General features: G+C 36.8%; 1 protein-coding gene across 1 annotated transcript in view; it reads right to left on the bottom strand.

The window, feature by feature from the left end:
- Positions 1 to 6,902: 6,902 nt before the first annotated feature.
- pappaa (pregnancy-associated plasma protein A, pappalysin 1a) overlaps positions 6,903 to 13,233 on the bottom strand; it is an 88,227-nt gene continuing 81,896 nt past the window's right edge. Inside the window, exon 23 of the mRNA XM_043240426.1 lies at positions 6,903 to 12,508. Coding sequence (XP_043096361.1) covers positions 12,404 to 12,508 — 105 coding nt within the window. The 3' untranslated portion in view covers positions 6,903 to 12,403. The remainder of the gene's footprint in view (positions 12,509 to 13,233) is intronic.

The following is a 13,233-nucleotide window of genomic DNA, read 5'->3' as shown; positions in this document are numbered from 1 at the left end:
GACGTTTTCTTGTGTTTTATCTAAAAGTATATGAAGAATCAATTCAATTGAGGAAACCCCTGTTATACTACACACTGAGGAGATACAGAAGTTGTCACTGAGACAGTACCTTTTAAAAAAGGTACACTTTTGTACTTATTAGGTTCAAATATGTGCAATTATGTACTAATATGTACCTTTTAGATACCAAAATTGACTCTTTAGGTACGAAATACGTACCTTTTAAAAAGATGACAGCTTTTGTACCTTTTATTTATCAGTGTACTTCACTGGCAATCTCTATATTATAGAATTCTGTTGTACCAGCCCAATATCACAGCGATTGCACATATTTTATGAGGTGGCTAATTTGTACGCCTCATTTGTACAAACTTATTTTTGCAAAATCATACATATTTTATGAGTTGGCAATTCATATGAATTTGTACAAATGACCTAAACTTAACCCCGCCCCTAAACCTACTAGTCACTGTGGTTTGGACAAAGTGTACAAAATTGTATGAGTGAGGTCGTACTAATTAGCCACTTCCCAAAATACATATAGATCATACTCATCACACACCTGTTGCAAAACTGTAAGATGCTCAGCATTTATAAAGTAAGTCAACATAGGTTAAGGGTTAAGGTTATAGGCCTTATACTTGGTCTGCAATATTGTTTGTTTTCTCCATGAGCACTGATGACTTAACATGCACAAAATTATTGGCTGTCTGTTAATGCACATGATTTTCAGATTCATGTGTTTAAAGGCAGATGATGTTACTAAAAATAATATTTAGTGTATTCCATGTAATGCAATGTGTTACATGGATGCATTATTTTCTACATACTGTACATTATTGTTTCTCTTCTTAGCACTGCTGAAATGGGCCAATTTATAGAAAGCTCATCATTCTAAAAAGTGAGGTGTACTCTGATTAGCCAGCTATCCAGTGCATTGTGACTGGCCGAATACCGCAAGCGTTTGATGGAAATGTTATGCCCCTTAGCATAACTTGATGCTGCGTCCTGGCCCTTTGAAACTAAAACAATAAAATATTATGTTTTTTTATAAGAAAACATAACTTACTTAAAGGTTGTGAGTCAGCAGCTTTGCATAAATATTTGGGGGGTGTTTGAATATAAAACCACTCTGTGATGTAGAAAAGTGGGGGCGTGTTAAAATGAGACATTTTGGGGGGTGGGGACAAGTTATAACTTTTTATGAAGAATATCTTTTTAGTTTTAAGACTTTCAGCACTAACAGCTTATAACATTCCAAAGAGAAAGGAAAATTTGAATTTGCAAAACTTTGTATGAACCCTTCAATCATTTTAATATGTCTCTGCGACTAGTATAATAGTAAAAAGTTAATGTATAATATATAAATAGTTTGCTGAAATCCCCAGAGTACTGTTTATTAAAAATATATAATTGTTAGTTCATGTCTCCATGTATTTTGGTCAGTGTACAGTACTTGGGAAGTGAAGGAACTCTGAAACCAAATGGACTCAACATACATAACATCTGAATTCGTCACATTTGACTTAAATTGAACAAACGTGAAATGCAAAATATAATGCTAAATAGCAGTCCTCCATGTACATGTAGTAGAATTGCTATTCAGATTTGAGCAAGCATGGGGCAGGCAAACTTTATGGTTTTGATTAACACAGCAACCTCAAAAGTTTGTGGCTGGAAAATCCATATCCATCAAAGAGGCCAATCTGAGACTTGTAGATTTAGTAACTAGATCCGAAAAGGTGTTCGGTTTAAGAACTGTCACAGGAGTAAGGTAAGCACAGTTGTGATGTGTAATATTACTTGAGCATATTCCTCCCTAACCTTTATTGGGAATTAACTATTTTTCATAATTTCAGTTCTGTATGCAGTATTTGTCCATTAACTTCTGTTGCAGCATCCATGCAAATATAAATTTACTTTTGTATGCTTTTTTCTTGTCAATAAATGATAATTACTTAAAAAAACTAACTTTTCACTCGATTAATATTAATATCTTAAATTTTAAAACAAATTCACATTCAGAGAATACATCCATGTATCCCTGTATACATCTACAGTTTGTTTCTGATTATCTGATGTATCTGAGGGACAAGAACAATGAAATCAGTGTTCCTGATAGTAGTCCTGCTTTCTGATGTGGATTTAAAAATTTTATCAAATATAGCTGGTAATTTTTATATTCATGCAAGTAAATGGAAATAAAAAATGAACAGTGTTTAAATAGTGATAGGCTGTTTAGCCCTTATCTAAAGGAATTAATCACATTGGAAGCCTGAGGAGTCAGTCTTTCTCCACCTGCCATCCTTTGGCATTGCACTATTCCCACATATTGTACCTCTTCTTGCAGGTGAGTCCACAAGGTGTCCCCTTGTTTGATTAGGTTCAGGAGAGGACATCAGAGTCTCTACTCTGGACAAGGATTTTCCTCTCTTTTCTGAATTCTATCATAGGGGACAATGTTGGATCACTCAGACAACAGTTATCCACTGGGCAATTTTTTGAGCAATGTTGCCTTCAACGGGCAACCATGTTGCACAAGAGGCCTGTGACCGATCTAAAATAAGCAGATAGAAATTTGTCATCCATTCTCAATGGGAAAGCGCCCAAGCAACATTGCTCAAAAAAGTTGCCCCATGCCTTAACAATAAAGCCAGGATCAGCCTTAGTCAGGTCTCTCACAGTCCTTTAGTAGAGTGTTTCCTGATTTGTCTCCTATTTAACAAACCACTCCATTACTTACTCTAAAGGAATATGAGACACAATTACCCAGCTTTATCGGCTTACTTCGCTGAAGCACCTGCACAGTTTCAAGTCTTTTTTTGTTTGATATGACAAGCTTTGCGCATCAGCATTTGGCAATTATCTGCCATTGTTCTCCTCGCCTCACCTCTCAAGCTCTGTCAGGTTGGATGTGGGCAGATGCACATTTCAGGTTTCTTCAGAAATATTTGATTGGGCTCAATCTTGTGCTGTGGCTGGACCTCTCAAGGACTTTCACAGAGTTGTCTATAAGCCACTCTTGCTGTGTGCTTAGGGTCATTGTCTTGTTTGAAGGTGAAACTTCTGCCCAGTCTGAGGTTCTAAATGCTCTGTACTGGGTTTTCACTAAAGCTATCTCAATATTTTGGTTCATTGAGTCCCCCAGTCCCTGCTGCTGAAAAATATCCCCACAGCACTTTACTTTTGGGATGGTGCTAAGCAAATCATGAGCAAAGTTGATTCTCTTCAACATGTTTGGAATTGAGGATTTAATTTGGCTACATCGCAATAAAGCTCAGATCGATTGACTATTTCCACATATGATTATGGAGGTCAACTAGACTGACCATCAGGTTCAGGGTCAGAACATTACCCTTCTCCTTCAGTTGCTTAGTTTGGCAAGGAGGCCAGCTCTAGGAAGAGTCTCTAGGAAGGGGCGCAAGGAAGGGGCTGAAGGAAGAGGTTCTAGGAAGAGTCGCTTGTTTTAAACTTCTTCCATTAAGGGTAACCGAGACCACATGCTTCTGTGACCCTCTCAGATAAGTGTATGAATACTTTGAATACGTTTAAATTTGTATTATTATTATTATTTATTTGTATAAATTTGGTGGTGTATGGACTGTAGATTGGTGTTTAAAAAAAAAAAAAAAAAAAAAGTATAAATCAGTTTAACATAAGGCAGCAACATAAAAGAAGAGAAAAATTAAGGGGTGTGAATACTTTTGCAAGGCACTGATACACAAATCAATGCTATGGTGAGATTTAAAACCAAACTGATTGTCTGTGCTATCAAGGTAAACACCTAATTGTTCTAATATGATTATTTCCAAAACCTTTGACAAAGCACACGCTGAGCAATTGGTCTAAAGTTATCCAAACTACCCACTATATTTCATGCCTTAAATGCTCCCTTTTCTTTTTTTTACAACATGCTGACTTTTTCCACTATGATATTTGTTCTTATGGCAAGTAAGATATGATCTACTATGCAGAGATCTCACAATATCCTCATACCTATCAAAAAATTACTTATTACGATTCACAGCTGTACACGATTGCATCTCTGGGTAGTTCCACCCAATTCAACAGTGTCCATTTTCTAAAGAATAATAAGTTTAGACCAATCTAATTTTACCAAAGCAGCCACCTTATACTTAGGCTTTCTAAATCAACACCCATTAAGAATGGTACATAATCAGATGTAGATTCTAATGATGTAGATTCTCCATCTAAAATTACCATTGTTATTCAGAAATAATTTCAGGATGCAATCAAGGAGTTGAGGATACCCAGTTATAGAGAGCTATTTGTGGAAGATTTTGACCTTCAGGCACCTTCAGAATTTATTTTGTTAAGCTAGACATGCTCCTGGGTCAGCATATTTTGTTTTTGTCCATTACAGTCCAAAAAAAAACATACCCCTACACCTAACCCTACATTACAATCAGAGGGAAATAGATGAAGAAAAGGGGTGTAGAAGCACCCTTAACCCTCAAATCAACAAGGATGTTAATCCAGGAACTTGGTGAATTCACATTCACTTAAAAGGTTGGACAGCCGGAGGAGGTTTGGTGTCACTGCTTCTTTGCATCAAAATCAGCTAGGTGGTGAAGGCATCTGAGGCCTCATTTATAAAGTGTGTGTATGCTCAGATTTGATCTTAGAGTGTACATATGTTTAAATCCACACCAACACTCATATTTGTAAAAACTGTCTTTAATGTAAAAAAGGATTAGCCTCATATCAGGGTCTAAGAAGATGTACACAGTTTTTCTTCTTCGAGAACTGCAGGTTTTTTAAGCTGTATGTAAGCCATTCTTGCAGCTCGGTGTTCTAAATTTAAAGCATTCAAATTATGACTGGTGATCTTTTATTTGTTAATGGCATTATGACAAAAATGTTCTATTCATAGATTCCACATCTGAAAGTACGTGCATTTTCTGTACCTACATATATTTTTTTATGAATCACACATGCATATTTGACATTTTTTATGATGGTTTCTGCACAGTGTTTTAGAAATGACACCCCAGGGTCCTCATTTATAAAATGTGTGTAAGTACAGATTTCATTGTAGAGTGTGCATATGCTTTATTTATTTATGCCAGTGCTCATATTTAGAAAAACGTTGATGTGGAAAAATGTTTAGCGTCATGTTGGGGTATTGCAGGTTTTTGAAAATGCAAGCTGTTCTGTAGCTCGGCGTTCTAAATTATGATGATTGCTGATATTTTATATCTTAAATACATTAGGAGTCATTTACAAGGCACAAAGCTTAAACCATTCATTTGCTCGCAGGTTCTCGATCGTTTGTGACACATTTGAAAGATAGGTGTACGCATGTTTTCTGTCCATGTGTTTAGTTTGTGAATCAAATGTAGGCATATTTGAGAGATGATTGGAAGGTTAAATTTAGGATGGTTTCTGCACATTTTATAAGCGAGGCGTTTTGTATGTTTAATTGGGAATAATACTAAACTCTACAGGACATGGCCATCCAAGACAGAGTTTGGACATACAGACCCTGTCCTTCTAGGAGCTCTGAACAACATAGGTCCCAGGGTTGTAATACTCATGAAAATTATACAGAAATAATTTCAGAATGCATTCAAGGAATGCATGGTACCCAGTTTAAGAGTTATTTGTGGAAGATTCTGATTCTGATTTTTGCATTGATTCTGCTAAGCAAGACATGTTCCTGGATCAATGTATTTTGTTTTCATGGTCCAAAACATAGATTTAACCATATCCTTACTCCTAAACCTAACCCTACCCTAAAATCAAAGAGCAGTTATAGCTGCATAACAAGGGAGTAGAAGCAATGATGTTAATCAAGGAGCACGTTGTACTTGATGCTTCTCTGCATCAAAAGAAGATAGGTGATTTAGGCATCTGGTCATGATGTTTCCCGCATGCCTTCATGTGGAAGTGTTCCAGGCATGTCCAACTGAGAAGAGACCCTGGAGGAAAACCGAGGATGCGCTGGAGGGAATATATCTCCCAAGTGGTCAGAATGCCGCCAAAGATGTAACATCATCCTGTCTGAAAGAAACCTAAAGACTGGGATATAAATCTCTGTGTGCAAATTCCAACTAGGAGTAGGACAGTACTGAGCTTGGGAAGATGAGAGTGATGAGGAAAAAGTGTGATGGTCTCTCCTTCCCTGTAGCCACATGGATAGTTCTGACTCCCCAAAGCTCAAGCTAGTGCAGCTCTTCAAAGACCACAAGAGTCATTTCCATCTGTTTATAATTTGGCCTGCTGATCAAGTGAATGTTTCAAACTTTTTCCACACAGTCTATGATATGGACTTTTTGTGTTTTAATATATTAAAGAAACATATTAAATTGTGCCCACTAATTAAGTAGCGCATACACTAGGATTTTCAGGAAACGGTCCCAGGATTGGATTGCTGTCGTGCCATTAGTCAATCAATGCCTGATGAAACCTGAATATATTATATCTAAATTCAGTATCTTCTATAAAAACTGAATACAAACCCGAAATGCTGAAATGGATGAGCAGTTACCAGTGCTTTATACACAATTTTTTTGGAATTTATATTTATAACTATAATCTAGAGCACAAAGGTATGCAAACAACAGTAGAATTATGTAACTATGCAAAAGAGTATTTAATTTGTTAACATTATTACAGTATACAACATTTATTTATCAGGGATAATGTTAATTTATAAATATAGTGCTATTGCCATTTCTTGTTGGCTCATAATATATATTTATACTACTGCAAATGTAAAAATGTATTAGTATACATGGAAATTAATATAAACCTAAATCAATATCTAGATCAGATAGACCGACTGTGTATAAATTCAAAACTACATTTCTGATGGAAAGACCCTATCCACACTTGAGGAACCTCTATATATTATATTATACGTATGAATCAAGCAGAGGTCAGAATTTTGCTTAGAATTTATTAGCAATGTGAAGAGCAGACATGGCCAGCATCACCAAACACAAATGGGTTTTAATAACAGGCACAAAGACGTCTGTTTGGAGAGAATTTTGAACACTGACTCAAATTAAAGGACACTTGAAATCCAACTCTTGATGCTGATGTAACCGTAATGCTGATGACCATGGTGCGTTTCTCAAATTTAAATAACTTTCATAAACATATCATTGTGTTTAATGAAACTCTTTAAATATACAAGGCATTTTACTGGTACACGTTTTCACATCACTATTTACAACCGGTCAAGACATTCATATTAACCTGTAATAAAGCTCTTGATACAATTCCATCAGTTTGTTTTCTTACAGTTTTTCCACCATCTGACCAACATTTCAAATAAATATAATTCGACTTTTAGGACTCCCAATAGTGAGCACTAGTCAGGGAAGAAACTCTGACTCATCGAACGCTGATGTTTTGCTGTGCCCGTCCATATTTTGACACCTGGACAAACATATTGGCAGGCCAAAAACAGCAATGTGTTTTCTTCACCTGTCCAATGCTGATGCATGCGAGCTCTGAATTTCATGGATTTTAAGACACATTCAAAATGTTTGGTACAAACTGGGAAGTTTATGAATTTCACTTTTAAAACTGTGATTTCTTTTTTTTTTTTTATTGCGAGATATACTGTGATCACATTCTCCTCTCCTTGGGACTGCCATAGAATAAATGCACTGTATTAACAAACAATTACATACATATATTACATTATTATAACATTTAGTTACAATCATGTCCCAACTGCATTAATGGCAGTATTTCCATAGCATGGAAAACTGTGAGGTGTGACTTAGACATTCTGTCATTGAATGGCAAATATATATATTTCTAAAGTGTTGTATTTTTGTTCTTCAACTGGAGCAATGGATAAAAGAATAAACAGAAAATAAAAAATAATATAAGAGCCCCGATAATCAAATTTTACACTTATAAGACCATTGTACAAATAACTTACATAAACAATAAAAAATATAACTTACAAAAGTATAACACTCTCAATAAATAGTTCTACTATGTACACTATTATATGTCGCTAATAGACGCAAACCACTAACATACGAAAATATGGAAGCAGCAAACATTACAGGCATGAGGTACAGCAAGAAATCCTACGGCGCTTACAGTAGTGTGTGTCAAACAGCCCATTGGCAACTTCATTTAACAAGCCAACAAACACTCTCAGACCTGTTACAGATGTCAAAAATAAAGCAGAAATGATGAGTATTTGGCGTAATTGCACTCAGCGTTTTGGATCGCTGATTTGCACATAGTGATGGAGAAACAGAAGTCTGAGAAGAGTGATACTTCAGGCAGTTAGTCGGTACATTTCTGAAGAACTGAAAAAAAAAGAAGCATTGGCTGACAGGCCTCACAAAACCTGTTCGTGCTAACTTGGCGACATGGTTGCTGATCAGTTTTGCTGTCCATCTTGGCAATAAATGCTGACTAATGTTATCTTGAGTACAGTTACATAATTTCAGGTAATAGTAACTTAATACACTTGCTCTCCCAAGAATATATAGCAAACAAAATCTTTATACATTGTTATTATTAGAATTTTTTTTACTCTCGTGCTTTGTATAGTTTTTTTTTTTTCCTGTTGTAGTTCCTTCATAATAATAATAACAATACTACATCCTTCGATCTAACTCACAAGATGGCTAATTAAAAAAAAAAAAAAAATCAACAACATCCAAACAAACAAACATACATACATACATACATACATACAATGACCCATTTAAAGTCTTAATTTTCACACTTTCTGAAACATAAATATTAAAGCCAGTTTTTCCATGATCCCAAAGGTTTGTTCAGACAGATCAATTCAATAAACATGTTTCCACATGTCACATTGCTTTGCTGTTTACGACAAAACCGGACGTGAAGCAAGTGGAACCACAATAATCATCAGTAATCACAGAGGCATATGATAATATCATACAGTAAAAGGAAAATCAAACATTACTAATTTCACCACAAACACATAATCCCTCCCAAATTGTCCTGCCTAACAATAGCAGCGATTTTAGAAGTTTTAACTTTCGTTCGACGGGCTACCGGAAAAAGTGCAGCAACTGAGGTCATTAATACAAATACTGACTACTGGTACATAAGATTATGTTTTTTTCATTTATTTTATCTTTTCTTTAGAAATATATATGACTGCACCTGTGATACTACAAGCGCAATAAAAGAAAACATGGGCATCCGATCATGAAATCTTGGTGCCACATACATGAGGACTCCAAAAAAAAGAAGAAAAAAAAACTAAAGAATAATATGGTTGTCCGACTTTCCTCCAGATCTTTTTTCCTTAATCATAAATGTCTAAGTTACTATACTTTAACTACCATACATCTACAGTTGCACAAAGTGGTGCCAATTATTAAAACATCAGGCAAAATAATCTTTAATGCTTTAATCTCTAACACAACAGCCAACGTTCAAGACATCCTTAGCCTTGGCCTGATCGCACTAAATTAATCAATTCAAAGAGAGGACGACAAACCTTATCAGAAATGTTTTGTGTTGAATTTTTGCATCTGGCAACCTCTTCAGCAGGTGAGTACCACAGTAACAGTTTAATTATTTCTTAATTATTTCTTTTTGCTTAAGCATTATGGCTTGTGGCATTTTGAACGAACAGCCGATATCAGGGGATATCACTGTAGACCGGGGTTTCGGGTTAAATTAAGTTCTTCCTGAAGAGTTTAGCTACAATCCTAATTAAACACACCTGAACCAGCTAGTCAAGGTATTTAGGCAGGTGTAGGAGTAGGCCGCAACTACAGTCTTCAGGATGGTGGCACTCCAGAAACAGGTCTGACACATCTGATACAGAGAGTCAAACCTGGAGATTCTGACCTTAGTGAGAAGCTAGTTAAAACCATTTAAGGCCATAAGGGGAAGAGGTTTGTTTCAAGAAGTAGTTCACAGTTGGTAGCCAAATATTACACAAAAGAACAAATAAATTAAACATACTGTATATAGAGGCTGCTTAAGTTCTTTTTTGAATGCATAAAAGGAATACTTCTCCCAAAAATGAAGATTTGCTGATATTTTAGTGTCCCACGGACCATTTAGATGGGTTTGTTTCTTCATCAGAAGAGATTTAAAGATCCTCATTGGATCCTCTGCAGTAAATAGGTGCCATCAGAATTAGAGTCCAAACAGCTGATAAAAATATCACAGAAATGCACAAGTAATCCACACAACAGTTCTACAGTTAACATCTTGTGAGGCCAATGCTGTGTGTTTGTCAGAAACAAATCCATCTTTAATATGTTTTAACTTCCTACCATTGCTTCTGGTTAAAACATCAGAATCCATAACTGACTGCCTGCATCAGTCCATAAACCATAATAATGCTTCCTCCAGTGAAAAGTCCATCACCTGTTGTGACGGAAAAATCCACCCACATTTTAGAGCGATTTTGGACTTTTTTCGGTTGTAAATGGTGCTCGATCTGTGCACATTTCTTACCTAATTCAGATCAGATGACTTTTGTGTGAATGTGTGTATTTTAGATTAAAACAATAGTTTGAAGTCAAAAACTTCTTATTGATTGATTGACTGAAGTGGTATGGCTTACTTGTGGATTATTGTGATATTTTGATCAGCTGTTTGTATTCTCAATCGGACGGCACCCATTCACTGCAGCAAGTGATAAAAAGTTATATTTCTTCAAATCCGATGAAGCAGCAAACTCATCTGCATTTTGGATGGCCTAAATATATTTTCAGCACATTTTAACTTTTGGGTAAACTATCCCTCGAAAGCAATAATCATTAAAGTGATTTTCCCTTTCTCCCTTTCTATCTCGAAATACGATTACAATTTTGCATATATAAAGTAATTTTGATTACCATGAAGCTAAATTATTTTCTTTTCTTTTTTTTTTTGGCAAAAACACATACAAGTGGTTAAAAAGTTGGCACGTGTGCAGCAAGTTACCTTTGAAACGTTTTTGACTGGCAGCAGATTCACTGAGTGTGTAAGTGTGTCTCCATTTGTCGAAATCATTCATATTACATAATCATGGTCAATTTAATAATGCGAAGCACTGCAGAAGTACTACAGCAGCAGTCCACAGTACTCATGAGGTCTTTTGAAGCTGGTGGGTTTGTGTGAGGAACAGACCAAAGGTTAATCTGTTTTTAGTTGCTGAAAATTTTCCCCTCCATCAGAGCTCACAAATACCTTCCATGTCCGCGGTCAGACGGAAATATGGCACCTTTGGACGTCACAACACACTTTGTTGTCATTGGTTCTAACGCATGTTAAAAACCAGAGAGTGGAGAATGACATGCGACAATGAGATCTGCAGCAGACGGAAAGATTTTCTCTGAATAATCACTTTCATTTCAATCTCTTCATCACACAAGACCTGTGTGGCTTCAGAAGACTTGCATGGAATACTTTTTTTTTGTTTGTTTTACCGAAGTTTTACCGAAAAAAAAATAGTGAACACTATAAATGTTAGAGTCAGATTTTGGGTGAACTAAGCATTTCCGTTAAATTAAAGGTTTAACGACAATGGCCTCTACATTCAGGAATTTGTGTCTATTTTGCATTTGGACCAAATGAGTTACAATTCAGCACTGGCCCGGAGCTGTAATGGGAGGTTTTCGGTCATGGATGGTTATTGATCAGAGGTAAGTATTAAGGCAGACTAACGACACATTAGATCATGGCCTGCATATTCCCGTTGTCTGTTGTTTGAATAATTAGCAGCAATTGTAGCAGCAACAACAGCAGCCATGCTAAAGAAACTAATTCATTCATTTATGCACAGATCTATCAGCGTGCATTTTCAACAAACCTCGATTCGCAATTATTTCAAAACAGAACATAAATAGTGTGCGACGAGACCTGCAGCTCTTCCCCATTGCGCATTTATATTTGATAGGTTTGCAAAGTTTCAGAAACCTTAAAATAAATCAACGATTAGTCTTAAAAACAACCCACGATTGTTCTGCGATTGCTCTCCAGCCAACCGTGAAGCCCCCTGTTTTGGGACCCAGTCTGTTTCCGTAGGGCAAAAGTAGAAACACCACCCACCACCTTCCTGGGATGACTGAGGTCACATCCGAGACAAACTAAAACAAATCAAGTCCCCTTAAAGATTTCGAGAGTGCTTTTGGCTTTGAGAATGGCTTTGGTCAAATCAGTACGGTTCCCTTGAGATGCCTTGCTTTCATCTTTTGGAGGGGTTGTGGGTGATCTATAGATGGCATACATAAACCAGCTTTGGTCCTTTGTGGGTTCTTGACATTGGGATCCTTTTCCAAACGTAGTGTAAGAGATAGCAGGTAGACTCGGACTTGGAAATGATGAACAGCTATAGGAGGAGAGGTACAACTGTGAAGCAGCAGCATTTCTGGGAAGAAGATCTCATCCTGTCCCAGTCTGCGCACCGGCTTGAAGGAGCTTGTTAACCAAGTGAGTGCAAGTGCTCTCCCTTACGGTTCTCCAAGGCTTTGGGGTCCCGGCAAGCGCACTCTCTTCGGATATCACAAGACATTGGGAATGGAATCACCTTGAAGGAGAAAAGAAACACATGTTAAAACATGCAAACCAAAAGGTTCAGAGTGGACTTTTAAAATCAGGATCACAGATGGGGTTTTCACAGAGATGCCATTGAAACAGGGGTGTCCAGTTTCTGGAAGGCCACTGACTTGCAGAGTTCAGCTTCAACTCTAATTAAAAACACATGAATCAGCTAATTAAGGCCTTTAGACTTACTAGAATCTTCCAGGCGAGTATGTTGGAGCTGGTTAAAGCTAAACTCTGCAGGATATTGTCTCTCCAGACACCCGTTTCATAAAACAACCATTTTTAGTTACCGTCCCAATGAACGTTTCTAAGTAGAACGATGTTATTTTTTCTTCAAGTGTAGAACATTTTAATAACCTGAAAAACTTTTTTACCACTATTTGTGGGATGGAAAGGTTTGTGAATGTTAAAGACGCTGGAACCATCGACGCCAACGAATATCCTTTATTTTTAAGAGTATAATGACAGCTTGCATCACTGGTCAAGACGTCTGGACTTGGCACTGACTTGAAAAATTGATGAGCCCCTTGGAGGGATTGAAAATAGAATTTGAATGTTGTTTGGCACTTGACGTCACAATTGAATGTTGGCAGTGCGTCACTGACACCAGCTGCTGCATTGCGGCCTCCCTCGGGACAGGCCTCAGCTGCTTTTCTGGATAAAATGCATCTCCAGTCGCTCAAAACTAGGACCATATGTGCAGTTCAC

This window comes from Puntigrus tetrazona, chromosome 5 (genome assembly GCF_018831695.1).
Source record: "Puntigrus tetrazona isolate hp1 chromosome 5, ASM1883169v1, whole genome shotgun sequence".
Classification (NCBI taxonomy): domain Eukaryota; kingdom Metazoa; phylum Chordata; class Actinopteri; order Cypriniformes; family Cyprinidae; genus Puntigrus; species Puntigrus tetrazona.
The sequence above is the reverse complement of the archived record's forward strand: the minus strand, read 5'-3'. Positions and strand labels throughout refer to the sequence as shown.